The sequence below is a fragment of the Dysidea avara genome, chromosome 8 (assembly GCF_963678975.1).
Source record: "Dysidea avara chromosome 8, odDysAvar1.4, whole genome shotgun sequence".
Classification (NCBI taxonomy): Eukaryota; Metazoa; Porifera; class Demospongiae; order Dictyoceratida; family Dysideidae; genus Dysidea; species Dysidea avara.
In genome coordinates this window covers 26940437-26968434 of record NC_089279.1, presented here as the reverse complement: position 1 = coordinate 26968434, position 27998 = coordinate 26940437, and the positions used below count along the sequence as shown (strand labels likewise).

Below are 27998 nucleotides of genomic sequence, written 5' to 3'. Positions count from 1 at the left end.
AGTGTAACTTAACTTAATGAGATTACAAAATTAGTCACTTATTCACTTCAATATATCAAAGGTTACACTACTAGCTATATGTAATGTACTGGAGTCCTTTGAGTGAATATGATGGTTAATAGTGTGCCCACCCTTTCAAAATATTTGCATATTTATATGGGGAATCTAGAGTGATTTTTAGCTATGATAGAAAACCCGAAGGATTGAAATACTCTAATAGAGCAGTCAGTAAGAAAACATTTTACAACCACGTGTACAACAAGCCAGCTAGGGAACAGCAGATGTTGCACCCAGAATGATTGTAAAACAACTTATAGCTAGCTACAACAGAACAAACTACAGCAAACATATATACATTATAGCATATCTATACCAACAGCATCAGAAACACAAACAATAACACGCACAAGGTTTGTCTGAAATTTAGTAGACTGTCCACGCGATAAAGATTCTTTTGTCATAATATATATTCAGTCATTTAGAAGGAATGTTAAGTATTGATCTTTTGCCAATATACGCATCACATAACAAATATGGGGGCTCTGAGAGTACAATCTCCCTAAATTCTGCATGTACAACTCCTTGCTTACTCAATCCATCAGTTATGATAAGCACTTGATACTTTATCATCCTCCTACAAATGATTTAATCATACCTTACTTGATAATGATTACAGTTGACACCAGCTGTTTTTCTCTGGCTGCAAACATACACAGAGTTGGAGGATTCAACACAAACACAGTGTACATTTCTCAGTGGCAAGTGAAGGTGTGGGCACTAAAATCCTACTTGAGTCTAACTTGCTACATGTAGTCATGGACAGTTAACTTTTGCCAGTTCCCCTGTTAACACCACTTCGCAATTTAAATAGCTGTGCAGACTGGAGCTATGTGAGTAAAGTTTCTGGTTCAACTTGAGGAAGTGGAAACAGTAGCAACTGGGCATTACTGAGCATCAAACTTAGAAGCAGGGACATGCTATTTGCCTGGCAAAGCGAAGCTTTTGGCAACCGTGCTACTACAATACCAGCACTGGGACGCAATACCAGCACTACTAGCACTGCAAGCAATACCAGCACTACTAGCACTGCACACACATGGTACACATGCACATTTATTATGGAAAATGCCAAGCTAGATTGTAGCAGGGACACACACACATTATTAGTATGGAAAATGGCATGCTAGATTGTAGCTCAGTATGTAAAGAAAAAGAGGTGTGACAGATGCAGTATGTTGGTGATGTATAATAGTGTGACCACCTGGTGACAGATGTTTTAACTGCAATAAGCATCCCTGTACTTTGCAACTATTAAATTTACTTACAGATCTGTCCTTGAATGTAATAATAGTCTTAAATATTTTTGTAGTGAACTATTAAGTAGCTTTTCTGCCATAAGGTTTCAGCAACTACTTTGAAAGTTAGAATGTTATTAGTGTATGTGAATTACTGAATACAGCCAACTAAATAGTCTGAAGCTTTGTAGTACGGTCACATACATGCTGCATATGTGTTGTTTGTACATGGTATGTCACAATGACATGCTGTGACCTCACATGCTGGTGCCTGATAAGTGGGCGATTGTGGTACATTTTTGTGTGTACATGTGTAACCATACCTGAAGTACAGAGTTCAACCATACATTGTATATGGCTTGAATTTTATTTATTTAACAAGTTAACCAACCTTTGACCTACACTGAACAAGACCCACTTGACTACAATAAATAAACTATGTGACCATGAATACTATATTACGCCTTTAAGCATTATTTTTCAGTGAAGTGGTAATACTACAAACACCATTGTTGTCTGTGTCAAATGTACACCAGAGTCAACTAAGACTGAGGTTTTAAATTACATCCGTTTCAAGCAGGTAGTTCTTTAAATTCAATATTCCATTGGGACAGTCAAAAGCAAATGTCCATAGTTATCATCATCATGTGATCAATGTATATTGTTATTTCAACAGTTGGACAATACATACATGCATATATACAACTTATACAGCAAGATGTGTAATGGAATACAAAAACAAATAAATATACAAAACGCAACAAATCAGTCACAGTGTTTATGAGAGCAGTTCAAGCAAGACAGCGTCATTCTCGTATCTAAGAACTCGCTTATCTTCAATGTGAATAGCAATGTCTTTTGATACAGCCTTCACTTGACCAAGAAAGAGAAGAAGTTTAGCCATTCTGCCTCGTTTGTTACATTGCTTTACATAAGCCTCAAGCAATTCCAGCCCAGTGTCCTGTGTGTGTTCAATCTCCTTCTGTCCACTGGGTGTCAAGTTGTGTATGACTAAAGGGAACAACAACAAAAAAGTTAAATGTTTCGCTCACTTTAAATAAGTGACAAATACATAACAACTAAAACTTACATGGATTCATTAAGGAGACCAACTTTAGGAATGACAGCTCAGTTTCATCAAGCTGAAGATCCTGAATTGTGGCCGTACATTCCTTGGTAACATTCTGTATGAAGGACGTCATCACTGGGTTGTCAGTAGGATACATGTCACAGGTCTGAAAACAGAAATCACCTTCACTTGGAAACTTGGCAATACGGTATACAAGCTTTAGAGTGTTCAGCTCATTCCATGATTTTTTGATCAGCTCGATTTGATCCTCAACGGGCAATCGGGTAAACATTGGTAACTCCTTTGCCCAAGCAATCACACCCAGCAATGATCTCTTTGTGCTATCCTGCATTGTTCCGGGGCTGATTGGAGCAGTATAAATGTTGCTTTCCGCCCTATTTGCCTTCAAAAGCATTTCTAACATAACAGAAGTTGACAAAGCCTGGCTCTTGACATCCATGTTTACCATGTGGATGGGAGTAGGACCAAGGGCATAAAATGGAAACGGCACACCAGTAGTAGTAGTTGGACTGGTTTGTTCTGGGCTGGCACTGCAATCTGGTGACACCCTGCGTCTCTTAGTTGGGTAAGGCATTCTTTCTTCTTGAACAGCTGTTGAAAAGAATAGACACCATAAAACTCTTCAAACTTAGGTTGCAGTCAATATCCTTACCGTTTTTATTCATTCCAGCATCAAAGCATTTCTGAAGGCGACAGTGTTGGCATCTGTTCCTGGTGTTCTTGTCAATGTCGCAGCATTTGCTGCCTCTGCACATGTATCTAACTCCGGCACGAATGCTTCTTCTAAAAAAACTCTTGCAAGCCTCACAGCTCAACACACCAAAGTGGTTTCCGGTGGCGATGTCGTTGCAGACGCGACAAATTTGCTGCTGTGGACTGGTCGGCGAGGAGATATGTTCAACAGATTTCGGTGGCGACGGTGAATTTTGTATTGAGGACCAAGACGGCAATGGACTGGTGTCAATTCCACTCCCATATCCAGAAATGGGGCTACTGAGATCGCTCTGGTATTGATTACCGTAATTGTCAAAGCCAATGTCCGATACAAAATCAGTCGGCAGCCAATCGTTTAAAGGATCTTCAAATCCAGTGTTATCATAGCAAGGTAGCTCAAAGCTTTGAGGCCATCCGTACAGCTCTTTGCCATACGTCGGTGAAGGAAATGAACTGGCCGCATTCGGCGACTTTTTTAATCCCATACAAGGAGGCATCGCGATAACTGTTGTGTACTACACGAATTAGAGCTTATCCCGCTTTACACTTTTCGTTTCTCACTTTCAAAGAAAATGTGACGCGCACGTAGAAGCACTTTCTTTTATACAAGAAAACACCTGGGATAAACATACACCTTGAACCTGACGTAACAGCTAATTAGTTTACCGTCTGTATTATTTTTGTCTACTTCCGTCCATTTTTTTTTTTTTTTTTTTTAGGTGGTTTCCGGATACCTGTATTGTATACTCAACTGTTGAAGTTTTTGTGACGCCATTTACTGTATGTACCAGTGATTTCTCTGCCACAGACATGCTACCCAAAGGTGATTACGGATTAGCCTCTAAACTTCCTGCAATACAAGCGAATCTTTCATGGTGCTTGAGATGCACGTGACCACTTGGCAAGCCAGAAAAAGTGGCAATCACTTAGGATAGGACAACAAAACAGAACAACAAAAAATAATAATTATTATAGCTAATTGAGTGTCACTGTGTAATATGCTCTGCTGAACTGACTCTACTGATACTAACATTCTGCCCTGAGACATTTATAGTGTGGCAGACTGAGCCAACTAAAAGTTGAGTTTATCTATGCCTTATGTCTCATAAGTCATGACATAGCTAGCAGGGTCAACTGTCAAGTATTGGTTTTGTCATTATACATCAACACTTCAATCTGTTCTATAGACCACAAAAGTGTGATCTAATTCAACACAAATCAACAGTTCTATTACCACAGTAGAGGTGTTAATGTGGTAAAGCTGATTGGGTTGTTACCATGGATATAACAGTTGCTAATACCAAGCTAATACCTCACACTACATGTGCTAAACATCTGAAGAGACCATGCAATTATCAAGTGGGAAATCTAATTGCATATTTTATATGATGCAACAAACCAAGAGTCTACATGCATAATAAGCATATAGCTCTACACTGATTTATGTCATCATACAAGGTCTACAATATGAAAGGCATCCATGCATATCTGTATGATTCAAACTCATCACTGTACTCTTTGGCCTGCTACATCAATATACTCGAGCTCTCATCCCTGATATAATACTGTGCCACACGGGCGGTGGGGGGGGGATTGGGGGTTCTAGCCCCCCCTCAGAATGATATCACACTGAAATTATCCTTCTTGGAGTGGGGCTGAAAGCTGTGATAAAGATCAATCATATATACTCTAATAGAATGCTCTAATACCATAATAGTCTACATAGAGCTCATAAAAACGTGTTCCCAAAAGTAACTTTAAAAAAACAAAAAAAGTTGCCTACAGCAGGAATCAAACCAGGTACCTCTTACTTTAAGAGTTGGGTCTTACCACTGTATCAAGTGTTTCCAGGTGGCTATAGGCTGTTTTGTACTGCTTATAAATGCTATGTTCATTAACCCTGTAGTCAACAGCTAAAACGCTTTGCCAAAAAAGTTTTTAACTGGCAAATAGCCTGTTTTAAACAGTTTTAACTAAAAGTTGGTGTTTTAGTTAAAGTGCTTTAAATTGTACCTATAAAATTGCTATAAATTAATTTTGGTGAACTTCAAGACATTGTGAAAGCTAAAATGGCTACAGCTTCTGGGGGGCTGTGCTGCCAGAGACTCTATACTCCGGTCAGTCTCCCCTAATATCAACTATTTCCTCTGCCAACAGAAACAAAGCAGTTGCAGCCTAAAATATTTTATTTCAATAAGTTCAAAACATATGTGGAGAAAATGCCAGCTTTTAAAGATTCTTGTGTGAAAATTGCTATCAGATTACATACAAAAATTTCCTGTGGAAGCACCCACCAGTAAGGGAGGATTTTGGGGGAGCCCCCATCCCCCTCCAAAATTTTACTGTACTACTAATAGAAGCTACAGTACAGGTGCAAACCCTGTACATCTAAAGCATACATGGGCAGTGAAAAAGATGGAAAGAGCAAGAAGGGGAAGAGATTAACAAGAGGAGGCCAACATTATAATTATTTCAGTGGTAAAACCTGCCAAAATCGAAATACTCTAATAAAGCAGTCAACTACTCTAATAGAACATCCATCACTACCAATCGATAAGGAACAGTGACCAGTGTGCATGTGAGATACCAAACATCCTGACATACCAGTTGCTTAAAAGTAACAAATGTGAATCATAAGACATCTATTAATTCTTTTGGTTTAATGTGTAGTGGACTATAGCATAGTAGCCATACACACATCTAGTAAATTCTGCATAGTACACATGCATGGGTCCCTCCATTACAGTGCAACCAATCTACAACATGGTACTGTTGTAGGTTATTTGAACATGTGCTTTCTTCTGCCATAACAGATCATCTCAATCATCATAATATCATATGCAACGGTTTCCGGAAGCATCATGCAGTACTCCACACTCTCAGTAAGTCATGCAACAGCAGCACTCTCAGGCTCGCAACAGCGATTACATTCATGCAGCAGCAATAATGTTTCAATATTGCTGTACCATATAACTATGTGGATTAAGCTTGTTGTAATTTAATAATGTTAAAGTACTTGTACATAAATTATTCACATTCGTGCAGACATGGTATTAACAATTTAACATTCTCAAGAAGTATATATACAATCAGTGATTATATAGGGTAGTTTTATATATATGGGGATTACCCTTCTCTGCATGGTGACACAGCCTGCTATGGTGTTTACAAACCGAAGACATTTTATTTATTTTATTTATTAGACAACTATATAGCCCTCTATAGGGACGACCTGCAAGAAGGCTACACAAAGCCTTATAGAGTAGAGTATCCACTGTGCTGATCAGTATGTAATTCATAACCTGATCTGATATCATGATCAGTAGTGAGAATGTGTCATGACTTGGGTACAGCAGTCAATATAATAAGAAAGTTCCATTGACATTTAAGTGTTTGTTTTATTAGAAACAAGCAACTGAGTACCACAATGAACCTTAGTGTAGACTTTAACGAAGACAACTGTAAAGTTTAAATGCTTATGACAAGACCATATGTATATTAGTATAATAGTGGTGGATCCAAGGGGGCACCCCCCCCCAAACAACTTTAAACTAGATTGAGCTACTCTAATAGAGTAATAATCTAATAGAACAGTCATGACATGTAACAGTAGGGTGAGTATAATTATATGAAAACTGGCAGCTGCACCATCCCATAAGCACATTTAACCAAATGCACACGGTCTTTTGTATGCCATTCTATATGATGACTGGCTCATAACTGAACTACGTATGACTGGATGTCACTGATCCCTACATATAAAGCATATACCGATATTTGTGTATAAAACTGCTCTACATCAAAAATTTCAGTCCTGAAACACAAAGCTCTGGGGGCACAGCCCCCCAGACCCCCTACTCCATATGCCTATACTACCCTAGTGCACCCCCCCTTGTCAATAATGTATAACTGTAACTGGGTGCACATGACCAATTTCACTGTGTGTTTGTTGAAAAACATGCACAACACTACACATGACATGGATATGCAGCTAAAGACACTTGCACCATTAAGGCCATGCTGCCATGCTGTTTTATGGCTGTTTATAACAAAATCAAGAATGGTAAGGTTTAGCAACATATGCAATCACCTTTGACCTTAATTCAATAATAATAATATAAATGCAAGAGACCCACTTGAACTGAGACTAATGGTTTAATTGTTGCCATGACTATATACTTCCATCAGTTATTACGTGGGCAAGCACTGCAAGATTTAAAAAATATATTGTAGTAATTTAATTACCATTTCCTCCACCATATATGGGTCCACATATGTACACATTTTCCAGCAAAGTCAGGTAATGACAAAAACTAGTATTATACGTAGCTATCAAGTCATACATACTAGATATCATTTGCACCACATGTTTTGTCTTGTGAGTGGCCATGTGCTGTATTAGAGAAACCTGTAGGCACTGCTCCAAATACAGATAAAAGTATTTTGAAAAAAAAACAACATTTAGCATAGCCACACCTTGTGTGTGATACTGCACGTTCAGTGGCTACATTCACACATCTATTGCACATTATGTTAGAAACCTTGATTTGGAAATTTTGTCACTTCACTGATCAAATCTATGAAAGTTGTACTATGGGATACTTCAGAGGTTGAAATTTAAATTTACTGCTTGATCCAGCCTGACTTTAGACCCTTCTGTGATAAATGTTTGGCAGCATCATTTTGACCCATTTCATGTTTTATTTCCGATATTTGTGCATATCAAATCGATAGAGTTACTACCACATTCCTCATAACAAGCTGTACAACCTTTGTGTTAGCATTAAATTTTACGCATCACAGCTGGAGCATGTATGCTGTAAGTTCAGACTTCAGCTAAACAATTCTACATCACTATTAATTGGTGTGCACTGTAAAATATTCCATTTTGTACTTGGTGTTTTAATATTGAAATTTTGTGGGTAAGATCAGGAATCCTATGGACAAGGGACCATGTAACTCCGTAAACAGCAAAATTAAAAGAAAAAAACAAAAATGAAAAACAGCAACCGAATAGGATTCTATATATGTGCTCCTGGTAAGATATTGCTATAAAAATAATTACTCACCAAAATGTTTTACACTAGCGTTGCAAGGCTTGCTGGGCTCCCAATGACACATAGTAAAGTTAGCCATCTAAAGGTTTACACCTGGTATGGTAGTACCTAATCACTGGACTGGACTACTGGACTTTTCTTCTAAAACTAATTTTGCAAGCAAAATGTAGTTTTTAACAAGCCTTCTCAAGCTTTATCTACAATGTCAAGACAGTTCTGACATTGTAGGTATACAGCTTCTTGCTTGAAAAAACCATAGCCACACGTTTTACTTGTGAAATTAGTTTTTAGCCTTTTTAATACAAGTTATACAGAATACATTTCAGTACTGAGATAATGATTACCTGTATGTGATGGGGTATAGTTTACGTCCACACCAGGCCTGGTTACATATATAAAAGGCAAAAGGTTTTGTAACTCTAGCATGCTAGCAAAACCAATCCAGATGCATTCTGTAACCTTAATAAGAGTTTTGGGAAAATTGAAAACAGTAGGCAGATTCAATGTACTCACATGCCCTGTTTTAGCATCCTCAGTCACATATTATGGACTCCTGTGACTAATTTGTATTGCTGAATGGAAGGTCATGTCACTGTGGATTTTCATTATTATAGTTGTGCCAACCTGGCATAGCAGTTAGCTATCCTTCTGTGTTCAAGTGTAGACAACAAATCTCGAATCTTGTACCACATGTATCATTATTGTCTTTAGAAAGATGTGGGGGGAGTGGATCTCAGTGGGAGGTCTGGATTCAGTGGACTGGAACAGTGAAATGGAATGATGAATTAGATGATTCTACCTACAGTGGTTACCTCTTTATAATGACCACCTATCTTGTTGTTAGGAATGCATAATAATATTATATCGTTCACTCACTGGATTATTGACGGAATTCCATTGTGTAGTATGTGCCTAGAAAAAGTCAGAGTAAAAATATAGTAAATAACGGAAATAACCACCTGTTAATTTCCTGCGATTAAAGCTCTTCTTTCTGCCATGCATTAACATGTATAACATTATTAATTGTAAAGATGGCTTTTTTGAAAGTCAGTAGTTTGCTAATCAGTCTCAAGTGTTGAGACATTATCACTGAGAAGCTTCACAAGAGAATTTATAATGATTGAGAATGTGAATTTCAACTTGATAAATTACCACTATTTCCATTATGGCTGCTCCTTGCCTACAGCTGTTGTATATTACATTAATTAAGAGGTGAGAAAAAGTTACATGACTTAGGTGGCTGCAAATTTACCACAAAAGTTCCTTGTATGGATATTGTATATCTTAATTTCAATAGCAAATAATTAGACCAAAAATGTACCAAGTATGCAGAATTCAGCAACATGCCACTATTTATTGTGGATGCCTTTAGTGATAGTGTCATTGTATTATGAATACCACAATATACTGTCTAGAGTAATTAGATGGTAGTTGATTGACAATACTAGTTTAATAATGTGTGCTGTATTGTTACAAGAGAAATAGCATATTTTAATCATTTTTCTATTAATCTTTTTAACTTGCAAATATGATTACTGTGGGATACCATATAATATTGTATTAAAAAGTTTGTAACCACCCAAAGTGCAGTAACAATTGTTAATATAAAATCTGCTACAAATGGTTGTGCTTATGAGATATCCCCAAAGACAACTCCTTCCACAAAGCAAAGGTCTAACATAACTTTAGACAATACATACAGTACATACATAAGCACAGAGAGGACTATGAGCTTTGTTTTATAAACATGGCATAACTTGTTACATACGCATAGTGTCTTGATAAGTTACAGGTATGTCACAGTTTAGTCTAGGTGAGATAACACTGACTGTTGTAGCTGAATAGCTTTGATAAAGGAACTGGATGCTCCCGGTGATACTGCTCCCAGGCCGGTGGCTTAAAATAGAACATATAACTACATTTATTGCAACAACTTTTACTTACCATGGCCAAGACCTTGCACAAACAACTTTAAAGCTGTAAAAAATGCTTCTACAGCATCTTCTAGTAGCAATCCATCAGATTCCATCTTTAATTAATTCAGTAAATATAAAGTATAGGAACTCCTACAATGCTACACATATTGGTACCAAAAAATGAATGGTAGGACGCTAGGAGTTTTATAGGTCTTATTGGACAGCAAAAGTGTGGCCAGATTACATGATGTAAACAGTTAGACTAGAGAATGTTCACTGTGGGAGGATACCTGAAGAACAGTTGTCTTAGTCTTGAGCAGCGATCTGAAACTGTTAAGCCACAAGACATAATATTACTGTACAAGTAATATTTACCACATCGTCTTTGTAATAGGAGTTTCTCCCCATCACAAATAAACATGGACACCTGAATACATACACAAAATAGACACTTATCTGGAATCAGTATAATATTATATTACTTAATCATTTCCACCATATCCTGTGCAATGCTACTTCATTTGGTATATGATTCCATAAGATATGAAGTGTTGTTCAAGTCACAAGTCTGGCTTGTAATGTACCTCTCCTTGAAGCAGAACAAATACCGGGGCTGTAATGCAGAGGAATTGTAGTGTAGAGAAGATCTAGTTTACAGGCTCGCAGCTGGGCGGTACCTTGAGCCGGCATGTGGCGGGAAAACCAGCCTGGCCAGCCAAATTAGTCTTGTTGACAACAACAGAGTGAGTTAGGTGAAACAATGCAAATTAACAGCGTAAACGCAGAAGGCTTCCTGACAAAATTATAGTAAAATATATAATGTATATATATTCAAAAAAAATTTTAATGGCATTGTATGGCTTCTTTGAATCTATTTAGATGGAGTACGTAGCTGAAGTGCCAGGCATCAGTTCTGAGCAATAAACTAGCTAAGTAATGGTCGGTGATTTGAAGTATACAATTATCATAGCGTGATGAAATTTGTCCAGCAATTATACTTATCATGACTATAGTCTGCAATCGTGAGTTATCAACACAGAATCTATCTAATATTGTATTGTTGGTCAGATGAGATATGCTTGAGGCTTTGTTCGGTCTGTCAGAGATGGTCACCTTTTCTGCTGGTACCATATCGACGCACTCGGACATGTTTGGTGGTTGAAAAAGCATTTCCCCTTCACCCATACTTCCATTTAGGAAACAAGTGCTCAGCGTATAACAGGAGAAAGGTTAGGTAAAAGGAAGGAAGAATAACTGTTTATGCTAAATGTACAGTTACCCTACTATGACAGAGTTAGCTGAACAAGTCAACACTGTTGTGAATCATTTCAAGTAAGCAAGCAAGGTGTCAACTGACATGTTTGGGTTACATCACCTTGTAGTTTACAGCAGTTTATTGGGATTGGAGTGGGAATCGGTACCAACATTCTAAGTCGTGTTGCAGTAAGTAGATATTTGTGATTCATCTGTTATCACTTAGCAATTTATCAGATGATGTACCCAGCTAAAGTAGGAGGTTTGGTATTAATTAACTTATCTCCCACTACTGTGTCTTGACTGATCTGGAGTGGCTTATACAAAAGGTATGCTCATCAATGGTATGCATAAGGGCAATTTTTTATTACAAAAAAAAAACAGTTCACTTCTAAACATCTTCATCAAAACAAGCTGACAAGTACTGCTAAACGTTACCTCACTAGTCTGGCTTTTTGCTCAGTAAGCCACCTAACTGGCATAAACAAAAGCTAATCTGTCACATTTTGTGTTTGTGGTGTGTTAAATATGGCTAACACTTATTCACACACCTACAGATCCCTAGTCAGGTGGGTAATGCCACATTATTAGAGATATTCTGGGGTTATCTTTGTTGTTGTGAGCCCATAGTGAGATTTGAAAAGTAATCACCGTTTGTCCCAGTCGTTGCTTAGTCTGGCGCCGCCGACCTCTATTTGATTATCCTGTCGCGAAATTAAAAATCAAATCACGTGCATACATGAATACGTAATAGTAAATCGCGCGCGAACCATTTGTTTAAAGTCCGTCTGACGATGGAGAATCACCTGGAATTTCACTCAGAGTATGAAACCGATGAGTGTACAACGAAAGAACATCAGACAAAGGATGGAAAGGCTGATCAAGTTAGTTTACCCGTAGATCCTTTATACCCGGTATAAAGGATCTATGGTTTACCTGATCATTAGACATGCACACTCGCATGCACATCATTCGTGCTCATGCATAGCTAGTTCATAACGATTAATCATTAACAATTGGCTGGAAGATATAGCTTAAAACACGGCTAGTTTGTAAGTACCATAGCCAAGTAACCTATGGCTTGAAGGCAACTGAACGTACATATATGTCCTATAGCTACATACTTGCAAGCTTGCATACTTGTACTGTATAGCGGTTGCATGCAAACTACCAGATGTAAGCTATATAATATAAGTTATATATACATAGGTAGAACAATCACAGTATGTGTGCTCCAGATGTACGAAGTCCTTCAGAAGGAAGTACCGTCTGAATAAACATCTTAAACAGGTCCACGGAATAGACAGTGATGGATGTACAAGAAATTTTTAGTGTCCTTTCAGCTGTGGAGTAAAGAATTATAGAACAAACAAGGAGCTGATAAGTCACTGTGAAGAAGTTCATGATCATTCACTAAGTAGATAGATATACAGTAGCCATTGCTGAGTATTGCAGCACTTTTGTGGTGATTATTAATATGGTTGTATCAATGTTCTACATGCACCTGGTTATTTTAACTAATAATTATATGACATACACCCTCATATTATTCACATGCAGGGAAGAAGAGTTTGGAGTTTACTAGCATGGTAGAGTTTCATGCATGGAAAGAAAAGGAAGAAGAGGCATCTAACAGGGGTGTAGGCAGGATTTCCAAAAGGGGGGTTCTGCCCTAAGTATAGAATCTCCACAGCGGGGGTCTGGGGCCGTGTACACGTGTAAACATGTGTATTCTTATAAATTCATTCGCAATAGCGAGTAGAGGTACTTGAATTCCTCTGCCTGAAGACCTGTAGCTACCCATTTCAGTGGATTTGTGTAAGTTAATTCAGTTCTAGTTAACCAGTATCACGATTTAAAAAACTTAACTCTGAAAAGGGGGTTCGTCCGAACCCTTTGAACCCCCCCTGGCTACGCCCCTGTCTAATACATCTTACGTCAAGAAATACCATCCACAATCTGAAGTATATGAATATATGGACGTGTGCTATACATGCAACTGCATGACATTAACACAACACTGTATCATTGCTACAGCAATCAAGGAACGCTTCTTTTACATTTGCTGTCAAAATGGAAAGTATGAGGAGAACACCAAACCTAGGATTACTAGCAAAAAAAGATTTAATTAGAAGGACAGTAGAAAGACAAACAACACATGTCTTTCACATATGTATATATGTGGACAAACTTTTGTGATGGTCATGTGGAAGTGGAGTACATCCCAGCTCATACCGGGCACGCCCTTTACCATAAAAGTGAGCTACAAAAACTACCATTACCAGCTAGCAAAGGAAGAAGTGGCAATGAAACTAAGCCTTGGAGTAGCTAAATCCTACCCGAATTTTAAGTGGCATGCATTATGTTAGTATTACATGTAGTGGAACTTAACAAACTCTCCAAATAGAGGACACAATACAAAAACTCTCCATTATATGGACAGCGATTTTGGTACAAACAATGCCTAGGTCTGTCTCCATACGTTCTATACCTCTGCAGCAGATGTCTGTTACAGAGAGGTTCCACTGTAAACTGTATAAGATTTCTTGCTTAGGGTATGTAGTTTAGAGGGATGACCTTTCTGCACATGCAGATGCATCACTATTATGACACAAATATACTGCATTTATATATTGTATGTACATTAACTATATTTCACCTGCAAGTACTGTATAGTGTACAATATTCATGAGAAATAGTGGAAAAAGCTCACTGTTTATTTAGATATTCAAACAGGAGTTGGGGACAGGACCAATCGTGAGACATTTGACAGTGATGTCAAAAGGAAACACTTTTTAAGCAAAATGGATATTAACAATATACAAATACTAAAAGTCAAAGATTTTGGCATGAAGATGATGCTACCTCTGTCAATGTCATGGTACAAGAGCTCAAGGAAGAACCATTTAACTCTGTCCTCATTTACAAACCTCAGGGTATGAGAGAGCCTCAGTATCCAATGGTGTCAGAAGATACATTTATGTTGGTACTTCAACCTCAATTCCAGATGGAACTTTAGACAGCATGCCCCAACCATGTTAGTAGATTTAAACAGTAGACATCAGTAGATTTAAACTGATCACTTGTGTTGTACCAGATGACCATATGTATAAACGTTTAATATTGCTGTAATGTATCAGTTTTGAAATAAAGTATTAATAAATGCACATGTGATACAGGTTTTAATTTTGCAAGGGGCTTCTTGCTGCATAATGACATTCATCTTAAACATTTCATCAATTTTCATATAAAAAAATAAATAGCAACATACAACCATGATAAAACAATAAGGCTTGTGCTCTGGGTATACAACTTTACAAGAACAGTACAAATAAACAGAACAAAATTACAAATACAAAAGCTTGGCAAACAAATATAGTTAGTTATTGTCTGAAATAAGTTCAAGCAAAACAGCATCATTTTCAAATCCGAGTGTTTGTTGAGCTTCAATGTGTGCAATGATGTCTTTTGACAAAGCCTTCACTTGACCAAGGAAGAGTAGAAGTTTTGCCATTCTTCGGGGGGAACTTGGTTTAGACTGTTTTATGTGAGCTTCCAGTAGTTCCAACCCAGCATCTTGTGTGTGTTCCATCTCCTTCTGTCCATATGGTGTCAAGTTGTGTATGACTAAAGGGAACAAATAAGAAGTTAAATGTTTTGCTCACTTTAAATAAGAGACACACACAACAACTAAAACTTACATGGATTCATTAAGGAGACCAACTTTAGGAATGACAGCTCAGTTTCATCAAGTTGAAGATCCTGAATCGTGGCCGTACATTCCTTGGTAACGTTCTGTATGAAGGACGTCATCACTGGGTTGTCAGCAGGATACATGTCACAGGTCTGAAAACAGAAATCACCTTCACTTGGAAACTTGGCAATGCGGTATACAAGCTTTAGAGTGTTCAGCTCATTCCATGATTTTTTGATCAGCTCGATTTGATCCTCAATGGGCAATCGGGTAAACATTGGTAACTCCTTTGCCCAAGCAATCACACCCAGCAATGATCTCTTTGTGCTATCCTGCATTGTTCCAGGGCTGACCGGAGCAGTGTAGATGTTGCTTTCAGCCCTATTAGCCTTCAAAAGCATTTCTAACATCATAGAAGTCAACAAAGCCTGGCTCTTGACATCCATGTTTACCATGTGGATGGGAGTTGGACCAAGGACATAAAATGGAAACGGCACGCCAGTAGTAGTGGTTGGACTGGTTTGTTCTGGACTGGCACTGCACTCTGGTGATACCCTGCATCTCTTAGTTGGGTAAGGCATTCTTTCTTCTTGAACAGCTGTTGAAAAGAAGACACCATAAAAACTCTTCAAACTTAAGTTGCAGTCAATGTCCTTACCGTTTTTGTTCAATCCAGCATCAAAGCATTTTTGAAGGCGACAGTGTTGGCATCTGTTCCTGGTGCTCTTGTCAATGTCGCAACATTTGCTGCCTCTGCATGTGTATCTGGCTCCGGCACGAATGCTTCTTCTAAAAAAACTCTTGCAAGCCTCACAGCTCAACACACCAAAGTGGTTTCCGGTGGCGATGTCGTTGCAAACGCGGCAAAGTTGCTGCTGTGGACTGGTCGGCGGGGAGATTAGCTCAGCAGATTTCGGTGGCGACGGTGAATTTTGTATTGAGGACCAAGACGGCAATGGACTGGTGTCAATTCCACTCCCATATCCAGAAATGGGGCTACTGAGATCGCTCTGGTATTGATTACCATAATCAAAATCAGTCGGCAGCCAATGGTTTAAAGGATCTTCAAATCCAGTGTTATCATAGCAAGGTAGCTCAAAGCTTTGAGGCCATCCGTACAGTTCTTTGCCATACGTGTACTGAGAGTTGGTCGGTGAAGAAAATGAGCCAGCCACATTGGGCGAGTTTTTAAATCCCATACAAGGAGGCATCGCGATTACCTTTTCAGACTTTTCGTTTTTCACTTTCAAAGAAAATGCGACGTGTACGTAAAGGCACTTTCTTTTAAACTAGAAAACACCTGGGATAAACACACACCTTCTGACCTAGCTTTCCTGACGTATACATCGTCTAAATTATTTTAATCTATTTCCGTCCACTTTTGGTGTTTCCGGATACTTGGTATTGTATACGTCAGTGCTGAAGTTTCAGTTTCACAATCATACCATGTATTCCCCTTTATGTATGTAGCATTAGTCTTTTGTAACTTACACCTTCCATATATCCTATACTGATGCCTTCAAAAACTAAAAAAAGTATACCAATGGTTTCTCTGTCACAGACTACAAAACTAGAGACTCGCACCATGTACAGCACTATCCAAATGTAGCACTCCTACCCAAAGGTGAGTATAGATGGTGCTTAGCTACATGCACGTGGCCAAACCAGGCAACAAAGCAAAGTTGATGCTGAAAACTGAGGGCCTGAGGCTGGGCGTATGCACCTAAGGTGAACCATAGGGTCACGTGTATAGTTTGTTTTCCAATGTAGTATGTAGAATATAATACAAGGCAGATGTGGCCGGTGGCTGCATGTGGAAGCTAATCTGCTGTTCTAATAATTATTGAGTGTCGTCGTACGTTCTGCTGTGCTGACTGTTGAGGTATTTATAATGTGGCAGAACCAACTAAAAGTACCATTGACTATATATATGAGGCTGCAGCTGTTTTGTCTACATTGTATAGTCATGATGTAGCTAGCAGCTGGGGTCAACTGTCATGTGCTGTGGTTTTTGTCACTATACACATCAAGTCATCAACACTTTAATCTGTTCAGTAAGTGTATGATCTAATTTTACACAATTAAATCAACAACAGTAGAGGTATTAATTGTAGGTGGTAAAGCTGATTGGGTTGCTACCATGGATACAACAGTTGCTACCATGTATACAACAGTTATGTATACAACAGTTGCTAATATCAAGCTACTAAACATCTGAAGAGACCACACAATTATCAAGTGGAAAATTTAACATGCATTTTTTATGATGCAACAATCAAAAGTCTGCATGCATGATAAGCATATATAGCTCTACACTGATTTAATTATGAGTTTACTTCTTAAAATATTATGAACTCGGGTTTCTGAGGTTCCCAGAAACTGGTCAGTTACATTCAGGCAATTAAAAATATATTTTGCATTGATTTGCAAAGGTAGCTACAAACATTCAGATTGATAGAACAGCGAACCAATATGTAGAACAGTTGCAGGGCCGGTTCACTTTTTTAACATTGGGTGGGCCAAATTGTTATATACTCAACAGTGGTAAAAGTCACTGTAGACTGCGCTTGCTCATGCGAAGCATGAGCCCTCTAGGGGGGTCTGGGGGCATGAGCCCTCTAGGGGGGTCTGGGGGCATGCCCCCCCAGGAAATTTTTTGAAATTTAGATGCTTGAGAATGAAAATTATGACAATTTGACAGAAAATTTGTCAGTATTCACTTAGCTAGTATCCAGTTTAAAAGTTATCCACATAGCTACTGCTCTATTACAGAATGATATTTTTGATTTTTCAACAAAATTTAATGTCAAGAGATCTTTAAGTGGTTAAAACTTATGTTACAAAGTGACCAAACAATGACAGTCTGTGTTTGCTGTCAGAAACAAATTCTTCTGCAACTTCTAGCAAATCTATCTTATCTAGAAGTTCTTGATGTACATGTAAAAGCATTAAATTGTTCAATCTTTCTTGGGTCATTGTAGTCCTTAGGTATGTCTTTATTCGCCTCAAGGCACTGAATGATCTTTCACTTGTAGCATTGCTAGCTGGCATCACAAGCAGAAGTTTAACAATAGTAACAACCTCACAGTATAAATTACACTACTCCAATATGTCAGAAAAAGTTGGATTGGAACAAATATTTTGGGAGGATAGAGTTAACAGTTGAGCATTCAAGTCTTCAATGTGTAAATCAGATTGATATAACTCTGACACAGATTTCAGTTCTTCTTCATAATCCTCATGTTTGACTGATTTCAAAAGCAACTGTTCCAAGTTGGAGTAAAGTGCATATCCAGGTTGATCAAAACGCTCCGTTATTGACATGATTATTAGGTCTAGTGCTTCATAGTATATTCGTTTGTAATGGTCTTTTGGTTCAGATGTAAATTCTGCAGAAGCATGGCCATATTCATACCGAGCAGGTCTTTTCCTCTGCCGAGGTAACTTTGGAGCTTCAATGTTTAAAGATTGGGATTTTCTTTTCACTAAATTCCAAAAAAGAGTGAAATTAGAATCATCTCGTAATCCCTGCAGTGTTGTAACAACACTTTTTGCTACCTGTTGTCCTGCAACGGCAGAAATATCTTTATGCTGCAAAGTACAACTTAAATTGTCTGTATGACGTAACAGTAAATGAGCTAATGATGCTCCATAATAAAACTCAAAAGTGGTCATTTGTGCCGCTACACCCATAATACGAGCTTTTGCGTCTGTGTCTTGTTTCCTCATATGCCTCATCCCACAATTCCAAAAGATAAATGTAATTTTCAAGTATGCTTTTCATTGAATCAGCGCGGACGGTCCATCTGGTGGGACACAAGACTCGTACACCAGGAATGTCAGCTTGTACATCCTGTTTAATCTGCTGGAATAGGGCATCTCTTTTGGGTGAGGATTTTACAAGTTTGCATATTTCATGAGCTGTATCCAAGGTATTTTTCATCAAATTACACCTCTTGACAGTATCACTAGCAGCAAGATTTAATGCGTGACCATAACAGTGCGTATAAATTGCACTTGGCTCGATATCTGTGATGAGCTTAGCAACACCGCTCTTAGTTCCAGACAATGTACTTGCCCCATCATAACATTGGCCACGCATCCTGTGAACATCAAGATGTAAGTCCTTCATTGACTCGGTAAGTTCATGAAAGATTGACTGTGCATCTGCTTTCTTTAGGTCTCGGAGGCCAACAAGTTCTTCATGTGCAACAAATTCATCATCTATGCAGCAATATACAATAACAAGTTGTTCTTTATTTGCAGCATCTGTAGTTTCATCTGCCATAAGGGAAAAAAATGTAGGCTTCTGGATACTTGCAGATATTTCATCCAATACGCGTTTGGCCATTAACCTAAGCTGAATGTTGTTTGACAAATAGGTATCAGTCCGCTTACTAAGCCACTCCTCAAATACACTACCTTCAGATTGCAATAGAAAAAGCTGTTTAAAGTTTGAATTGTTTTCATCTCCATCCCCTCGTAGAGGAAGCCCTTGTCTAGCTAAAAATTTGGCATTCCCGAGAATTGTTAGAAATACCTTTCGATTTCCAGGTTTTCGACTGGCATGACCAGGATCAAGCTGTTCACCAATGTCCTTAGTCTGCTTGGGTAGAATAAAAAGAGCTTCGTTTGCTTCTTTGTGGTGCTCAGATCGGGCATGATTTCTAATTTTTGCCAGTCCATCTTTCCAGTTTGAAAATCCAGTTGAAAGCTGCAATGCAATGTTGGTTTATAAACCGGTTAATACTTAATAATAAACTTACAAAAGCTTGTCTGACCTTGTTGAGCTACCTATTTTCTTCTCCCTGATAGCCTTCTGGCAAAACACTGCATCGAGCTCTATATCATAATGAAGAAAGCTAAACTCAGTAAACCACGAATGTTGGAAAGAGCGATTCCTTAAACCATATGACCTTGTGGGAAACCTAAAAGTAGTAGGAGGATGAAATGGTTTGTCCAGTTCAATGTCGACACGTGTTGTCACGTTGGTAGACGTTGACGCTATAAACGCCGGTCCTAAATAAAGGCCAGGGGCGCTACTTTACAAGTGTGAGATAACAATCATGAATGGTCTGATTCAAAGAACAAGGCCTCCTACAACAACTACAACAGTCTACAACTGCAACTATGACAAACAATGTCAACAGCAGCTGTTACAAGGAGAAACATGAGTCAGCTGGTTCGCCAGGTTCGGTGACGATTGGAAACCAGGCATCGGAATAAAACTAGTATGTATTGCTCAGTTAAAATATTTTAAGGGCAGGAATTATTGGGTGGGCCATGGCCCACCCTGCTGAACCGGCCTTGAGTTACAGTTGCATTTTGTATCTCTTAAAAACTGTATAGCTAGCTACTGAATTTACCTTAAACAACAGGGGCGGACCTAGGATTTATAAAAGGGGGGGGGGGGGGGGGGGGGGCTAACTCAAGGTACTAATCTCTTGGGTAGAGATGTGTGAAGCACACTTCCCAGCATGCTTTGAGGGGGGTCTGGGGGCATGCCCCCCAGGAAATGTTTGAAAAATGAATGCTAAAATACTGCAATTTGGAGACATTTCCACATAAAATTCATAATATTTTCTGCCTGTAGATATTTTATATACTGCCTTTAGATTATAGGTATGGCTCTCTGAAGCATTTTGTTAATGGAAAAGTTTGGGTAGGTACAGACAACCGAGTACATGATGCACCCCTCTCACAATTGCACAACACTGAATAGGTGCATGTTAGAATAATAAAGTTGAAAGTGGAAAATTTTGAAATTTGAACAATACAAGATTGAATCTGAGAGCATTTTTCAATGGAAATTGTGCGCCTGAATTAAGTATTGCCATACATATTAATTACATATGTAGATGAATGAAGCCCTTTAAACAGACCAATGCACTTCATTGTATGTATAGGTGCAGGCAGATTTGGAAAAATTCCATAACAGAACCAACTATATGTTCCAGTGAATGTTTTATTAGAGTAGTTAGGTGACTGCTCTATTAGAGTATCTCGATCTTGTACACTTTCAATGCTGATCCAGGTCCTTGTTGCATAAACTTTAGCATAAATCCACTGATAATACCTTGGAAAGATGTTTATAAGGTGGTTTTATGAGTATTTGCATTACTAGTGATCATATAATTATACTAAGACAAAATTTCATTATAATACTCAGCATATTGATCAAGTAAAGCCTAAAAGTGAAGGGGGGGCTTCAGCCCCCAAAGTCCCTCCCCCCTGAACAATACAGAAAAATAGTCTAAAATCCTATCTCAAATATGAAAAATTTCCTAGGAGCATGCCCCCAGAATGGCATCATATCTATTGTCTTGTGCTTAAATAATAAATGTTGTGTTCAAACTCATCACTATATACTCTACATCAGTACCCATCAACCCTGATATATACTGTGTCAGCAGAAATAAGCACAAGCAACTTATAATGTTATTATTTTATGTCAATAAGTTCAAACACATGTGGAGAAATTCAAAGATTTTTTTACAAAAATTGCTATCAGATTCAATTTCAGACTATATAATATTAAAAATTTTCTAGAGAAGCATCCCCCCAGGCTCCCCTAGATGTAGCATGCTATAAGTGTACTTGAAGCAGGAAGTTTCCAATACCAGAATTCCTAGAGCCCCCCCTTGCTTGATAATATGCCATACACTAATTAATTGTGATCTGCAAAGCTGCTAGCTGACTAAACTTCACTACGCACAGAATGCATGCATGTGCAAAATCCTTACAGCTAGATTTGTAAACACATCTAGTCAATAGCTATATACATGGATGGATTCCTGTATTACAATGTGACCAATCTACAATATGGTAAAACTACACATTGATCCCCGTCATCATTGATCAATGTATTATCAATACATGTATACTTGTTATATTATACCGTAAATCAGGAAAATTTCGATGTAGAAATTTTTCATCTATTAAAATTTCAGTGCTACATATTTTCGTCGCTTACATAATTGGCGAAAATTTTTTGACAGAATAACTACTTAGCTATACGTTAATATTTGTATGCGTGAATTATTCGTATAATAGTTAAAAATAATTTGTCGTTTTAATTTTTGTTGATACAGCCAGCAACGAAAATTTATTGACGACGAATTTACAGTATATATATAAACTTCTTGAGAATTAATACCATACATCTGCATGACTACTTTACTTGGGACCACCCTCCTCTGCATGGTGCTATAGTGTTTACAACTGAAGGCTTTTATTTATTTATTTATTATAACTATCCCTCTAGGGACAACCTGCAAGTAGGCTACAGAAAGCCTTATAGACTAGATTATCCACTGTGCTGATTAGTCTCGCGTAGCTAGACTACTTTTTCTTTCTTCTGTGTCCCTACCCCAACACAAAAGAAAAAAGCAGTCTGGCCACGCGAGACTATGTGTTGATTAAGTATGTAATTCATAGAGCTTGATCTGATATCATGATCAGTAGTGAGAATACGTCATGACTTGGGTACACTTTAATGAAGGCAACTGTAAAAACCTAAATACTAAATTTGAATGTTTATGGCAAGATCATATGTAATAGTCTGTATAATACAGTGGTGGATCCAAAAGGAAGGGGCACCCTCCCCCCCCAAAAAATACAGTTTTCAATAAGATCCAGATACTCTAATAGAACAGTCATTGCATGTAACAATCCTCCACAGGGTGAGTTGAAATGAAAACTGGAACTGCTGCACCATCCCATAAGCATATTTAGCTTGCTTGGAATTTTGCACATGGTCCTTTGTATAAGCTACAATCGGATCATAGCTGAACTACTTATGACTCACTGATTCCTACAACTCTTGATCACCTAGAAAACATATTTATTTACTATAAAACTGCTCTACATAAAAAATTTCAATCCTGAAACATATAAAGTACCTTTAGCTTCAGGGATGCAGCCCCCCAGACCACCTACTCCATATGCATATATGCCTACTGCCCTGGTGCACCCCCCCCCCCCCCAAATCTACCCCTGTAATATTATAATATAGTACTTTTAAAATCTATGTGGTGGGTGCATATGACCAATTTCACTCTGTGTGTGGTTGTTGAAAAACGTGCACGACACTACATGACATATATGCAGCTAAAGACACTTGCACACTTTAGGCCATGCTGCCATGCTGTTTTGTGGAAATAGAACAAGAGTGCATGGTAAGGTTTAGCAACATATGCAATCACCTTTGACCTTAATAATAATATAAATGCAAGAGACCCACTTGAACTGAGACTAATGGTTTAATTGTTGCCATGACTATATACTTCCGTCAGTTATTAAGTGGGCAAGCACTGCAAGATTAAAAAAAAATATTGTAGTAAGTTAATTAGCAGCATCACCACTTCCTACACCATATATGGGTCCACATATTTACACATTTCCAGTAAAATTTAGCAAATTTAGGCAATGACAAGAACATTCTAGTATCTAAAAATAGCTCTCAAGTTATGCATATAGATATCATTTGTATCATGTGTCTGCCCTGTGAGTGGCTGTGTGCTGTATTAGAGCAATCTGTAGGCACTGCTCCAAAATACAGATAAAAGTATGCTGAAAACAAAAACAAAAAAAACATTTAGCATAGCCACACCTTGTTGTGATACTGTTACACTCACACATTAAGGTTGGAAACTTGTTTGTGTTAGTACTACTGATAGGATAAGAAATAGTACGTATACCATGGTTACTGTCACAACCAGCAGTACAACTACAGTAAACCTTTGTGGTTGCATCAAATTTTTGTGCATCATAATTGGAACACGTATGCTGTAAGTTCAGACTTCAGCTAAACAATTCCACATTATCAAATAGCGTGCACTGTCAAATATTCAATTTCGTATTGGGTGCAAAAATTTGTGGGCAAGATCAGGAGCACATTGAATCCTATGGATAATGGTCCATGTAACTCCGTAAATTTAAACACAGCAACTGAATAGGATTCAATGTGCTCCTGGTAAGATATTGCTCATAAAAAATAATAACTCACCAAAATGTATTGCTCCACAACCCATACACATTGCAAGGCTTACTGGGCTCCCAATTAATGATGACACATAGTAAAGTTATTCATCAAAAGGTCCACATACTTTATAGTACCTGGCATGGTGGTGTCTATACCCTAACAAGACGTTTTGCTAGGGTATATCACTGGACTGGACTTTTCTTCTTAGTTTTTTTTTTTTTTTTTATTTTTTTTAACAAGCTTTCTCAAGCTCTATCTACTATGTCAGGACAGTTTTGACATTGTAGGTATAGAGCTTGGAAAAAGCTTGTTTGAAAAACCATACACATTTTACTTGCGAAAGTAGTTTTTAAAGTTTAAAATACAAGTTATACAGAATTCACTGAGATAATAAATGATTAACTGTTATGTGATGAGGTATGGTTAGTGCCCACACAGGCCTAGGGTTTTGTATGTAACTCTAGCATGCTATATAGCAAAACCAACAGTAGATGTATTTAACCGTTCAATAAGAGTGTTGGGAAAACTGAAAAAGTATGCACATTCAATGTGCTCACATGTCCTGTCTTTGTAGCCCCAGTTACATATCATGGACTCCTGTGACTAATGAATCGCCATTTGCATTACTGAATGGAAGGTAATTCCACTGAGAATTTTCATTATAATACACCACAAACCGTATAGAATGATTATTTAGTAGATATTATAGTTGATTTATACCCTTGTGTACACTACTTAGCTACGTATCCTTGCAGCTTCTGAAGCAGTCCTTCAGAGTCTAGCTTTTACCACTTTAAATATGAATTATTTCTTTATGTGGTGCTGCTACGACCAACATTTTAAAAAGCATACTGGTAAATTTAAACTCTCTCCCTATAGCATACTATCTGTACCCTTGCAAAAATGCTGAAAATAATGGATATACCTGAGACTGAAAAACCACTGACATTTTAAAAAAAAGCCAACCTTGATCCTTTTAACAATTTACTACAAAACTGACTATACATAATGCTATACATGTCGCAACACAGAAAGAAAGCTTTAATCACAGGAAATTAATAGGTATTTCTGTAATTATATTTAGGGATCATATCACTGAGAAGCTTAGCAAGAGAAATTATGATTGAGATTTTAAAGAAATGTAGACTTTAACATGATACCCATTAAATGATTTTTGCACAAGCAATGAAATGGCATCCTTCTATCAAACCATGAAATACAACTATAAATGGCATGGTGACAATTACATTAATTAATAGGTGAGAAAAAGTTACATGACTTAGGTGGCTGCAAATTTAACACAAAAATTCCTTGTATGGATATTGTAAAGAATCCTTAATTTCAATAGCAGATAGTTAGACCAAAAATGCACCAAGTATGCAGAACTCAGCAACATGCCACTATTTATTGTGGATGCCTTTAGTGATAGTGTCATTGTATTATGAATACCACAATATACTGTCTAGAGTAATTAGATGGTAGTTGATTGACAATGCTAGTTTAATAATGTGTGCTGTATTGTTACAAGAGAAATAGCATATTTTAATCATTTTTCTATTAATCTTTTTAACTTGCAAATATGATTACTGTGGGATACCATATAATATTGTATTAAAAAGTTTGTAACCACCCAAAGTGCAGTAACAATTGTTAATATAAAATCTGCTACAAATGGTTGTGCTTATGAGATATCCCAGAACACACAAAGACAACTCCTTCCACAAAGCAAAGATCTAACATAACTTTAGACAATACATACAGTACATACATAAAGCACAGAGAGGACTATGAGCTTTGTTTTATAAACATGGCATAACTTGTTACATACGCATAGTGTCTTGATAAGTTACAGGTATGTCATAGTCTAGTCTAGGTGAGATAACACTGACTGTTGTAGCTGAATAGCTTTGATAAAGGAACTGGATGCTCCCGGTGATACTGCTCCCAGGCCGGTGGCTTAAAATAGAACATATAACTACATTTATTGCAACAACTTTTACTTACCATGGCCAAGACCTTGCACAAACAACTTTAAAGCTGTAAAAAATGCTTCTACAGCATCTTCTAGTAGCAATCCATCAGATTCCATCTTTAATTAATTCAGTAAATATAAAGTATAGGAACTCCTACAATGCTACACATATTGGTACCATTAAATGAATGGTAGGATGCTAGGAGTTTTACAAGTCTTATTGGGCAGCAAAAGTGTGGCCAGATTACATGATGTAAACAGTTAGACTAGAGAATGTTCACTGTGGGAGGATACCTGAAGAACAGTTGTCTTAGTCTTGTCAAGTTGAGCAGCGATCTGAAACTGTTAAGCCACAAGACATAATATTACTGTACAAGTAATACTTACCACATCGTCTTTGTAATAGGAGTTTCTTCCCATCACAAATAAACATGGACATCTGAATTGAATACACAAAATACAGACACTTATCTGGAATCAGTATATAGAAAACACTTACTTAATCATTTCCACCATATCCTGTGCAATGCTGCTTCGTTTGGTATGTGATTCCATAAGATATGAAGTGTTGTTCAAATCACAACAGCAAAGATACCCCCAGAATATCTCTAATAATGTGGCATTACCCACCTGACTAGGGTTCTGTAGGTGTGTGAATAAGTGTTAGCCATATTTAACACACCACAAACACAAAATGTGACAGATTAGCTTCTGTTTATATCAGTTAGGTGGCTTACTGTGCAAAAAGCCAGACTAGTGAGGTAACGTTTAGCAGTACTTGTCAGCTTGTTTTGACGAAGATGTTTAGAAGCAAACTATTTTTTGTAATAAAAAATTGTCCTTACGCATATCATTGATGAGCATACCTTTTGTATAAGCCACTCTGGATCAGCCCAAGACACAGCTGTGGGAGATAAGTTAACTAATACCAAACCTCCTACTTTAGCTGGGTACATCATCTGAAAAATTCCTAAGTGGTAACAGATGAATCACAAATATCTACTTACTGCAACACGACTTAGAATGTTGGCACCAACTCCTACTCCAATCCCAATAAACTGCTGTAAACTACAAGGTGATGTAACCCAAACATGTCAGTTGACACCTTGCTTGCTTACTTGAAATGATTCACAACAGTGTTGACTTGTTCAGCTAACTCTGTCATAGTAGGGTAACTGTACATTTAACATAAACAAAGTTACTCTCCCTTCCTTTAACCTAACCTTTCTCCTGTTATACGCTGAGCACTTGTTTCCTAAATGGAAGTATGGTGAAGAGGGAATGCTTTTTAAATCACCAAACCTGTCCGGGTGCGTCGATATGGTACCAGCAGAATAGGTGAAACAATCGAACCATCTCTGATAGACCGAACAAAGCCTCAAAACATATCTCATCTAACCAACAACAGAATATTACAGATAGGTTTTGGGTTGATAACTCACGATTGCAGACTACGTCATGGTAAGTTACAATTGCTGGACAATTTTCATCACCCTATGATAATTGTATACTTCAAATCATTCACCACTAAATACTTATATACAGTAGCTAGCTATTGCTCAGAACTGAACTGGCACATTAATAATTTAAGAAAACAAATTTTTTAACGTTTCATATTTGAGCTTTAAATATTTAAACTTGTTTACCTGAATGGTGACTGAAACATCTCCATAACCAGTAGCTACGTACTCCATCTAAATAGATTCAAAGAAAGCCATACAATGATTTAATTTCCTGTGTTAGGAAGCCCTCTACGTTTACGCTATTAATTAGCATTGTTTCACCTAACTCACTCTGTTGTTGTCAACAAGGCTAATTTGGCTGGCTGGTTTTCCCGCCACATGCTCGAGATACCGTCCGCTGAAACAGCTGCGAGCCTGTAAACTAGATTCCCTTCTCTGCACTACAATTCCTGTGCATTTCAGCTCCGGTATTTGTTCAGCTTCAAGGAGAGGTACATTACAAGCCATAGTGAGATTTGAATAAATCCCCCACACCGTTCGTCCCAGTCGTTGCTAACGAG

General features: G+C 37.7%; 3 protein-coding genes, 2 long non-coding RNA genes and 1 pseudogene across 12 annotated transcripts; 1 reads left to right on the top strand and 5 right to left on the bottom strand.

Moving 5' to 3' along the window:
• Positions 1–1938: 1938 nt before the first annotated feature.
• LOC136262693 (retinoic acid receptor RXR-alpha-B-like) lies at positions 1939–3681 on the bottom strand. Its single transcript, XM_066057063.1, has 3 exons — positions 3038–3681; positions 2386–2976; positions 1939–2306 (listed from the first exon to the last, which is right to left on the bottom strand). Exons 1-3 carry the CDS (start codon positions 3594–3596, stop codon positions 2074–2076), a joined length of 1383 nt encoding a protein of 460 aa, XP_065913135.1. The 5' UTR covers positions 3597–3681; the 3' UTR covers positions 1939–2073.
• Positions 3682–6688: 3007 nt separating this feature from the next.
• On the bottom strand, positions 6689–9215 carry LOC136262707 (uncharacterized). Of its 2 annotated transcripts, XR_010704282.1 has the most exons (4): positions 9033–9215; positions 8781–8955; positions 8670–8728; positions 6689–8615 (listed from the first exon to the last, which is right to left on the bottom strand). It is a non-coding gene; the product is annotated as an uncharacterized lncRNA (long non-coding RNA). The 2 variants fall into 2 exon arrangements; XR_010704281.1 differs by having other exon boundaries at positions 8670–8955.
• A 598-nt stretch (positions 9216–9813) lies between these two features.
• Positions 9814–27947, bottom strand: LOC136262696 (NDRG-like protein). Of its 5 annotated transcripts, none has more exons than XR_010704272.1 (14): positions 27769–27947; positions 27622–27669; positions 27418–27469; positions 27278–27369; positions 27199–27230; positions 27094–27150; positions 26983–27043; positions 26842–26934; positions 26713–26790; positions 26475–26617; positions 10448–10499; positions 10363–10402; positions 10101–10185; positions 9814–10052 (listed from the first exon to the last, which is right to left on the bottom strand). XR_010704272.1 is itself a non-coding variant. In XM_066057064.1 (14 exons), the coding sequence occupies exons 1-14, from the start codon at positions 27943–27945 to the stop codon at positions 25868–25870; spliced, it is 1110 nt and encodes a 369-aa protein (XP_065913136.1). In that variant the 5' UTR covers positions 27946–27947; the 3' UTR covers positions 25738–25867. The 5 variants fall into 5 exon arrangements, 2 of the variants coding, with proteins under 2 accessions (XP_065913136.1, XP_065913137.1); XM_066057064.1 differs by lacking the exons at positions 9814–10052; positions 10101–10185; positions 10363–10402; positions 10448–10499 and adding exons at positions 25738–25959; positions 26008–26092; positions 26270–26317; positions 26363–26414; XR_010704271.1 differs by having other exon boundaries at positions 10363–10499.
• Positions 10550–11948, top strand: LOC136262701 (uncharacterized). 3 transcript variants are annotated; one of them, XR_010704274.1, is made up of 7 exons: positions 10550–10815; positions 10952–11301; positions 11348–11404; positions 11455–11515; positions 11564–11655; positions 11711–11788; positions 11884–11948. It is a non-coding gene; the product is annotated as an uncharacterized lncRNA (long non-coding RNA). The 3 variants fall into 3 exon arrangements; XR_010704275.1 differs by lacking the exon at positions 11711–11788 and having other exon boundaries at positions 10551–10815; XR_010704273.1 differs by having other exon boundaries at positions 10551–10815; positions 11711–11942.
• On the bottom strand, positions 14551–16363 carry LOC136262691 (retinoic acid receptor RXR-alpha-B-like). Its single transcript, XM_066057061.1, has 3 exons — positions 15679–16363; positions 15028–15618; positions 14551–14953 (listed from the first exon to the last, which is right to left on the bottom strand). Exons 1-3 carry the CDS (start codon positions 16229–16231, stop codon positions 14706–14708), a joined length of 1392 nt encoding a protein of 463 aa, XP_065913133.1. The 5' UTR covers positions 16232–16363; the 3' UTR covers positions 14551–14705.
• LOC136262694 (zinc finger MYM-type protein 1-like) lies at positions 17972–19371 on the bottom strand (annotated as a pseudogene).
• Positions 27948–27998: the final 51 nt, after the last annotated feature.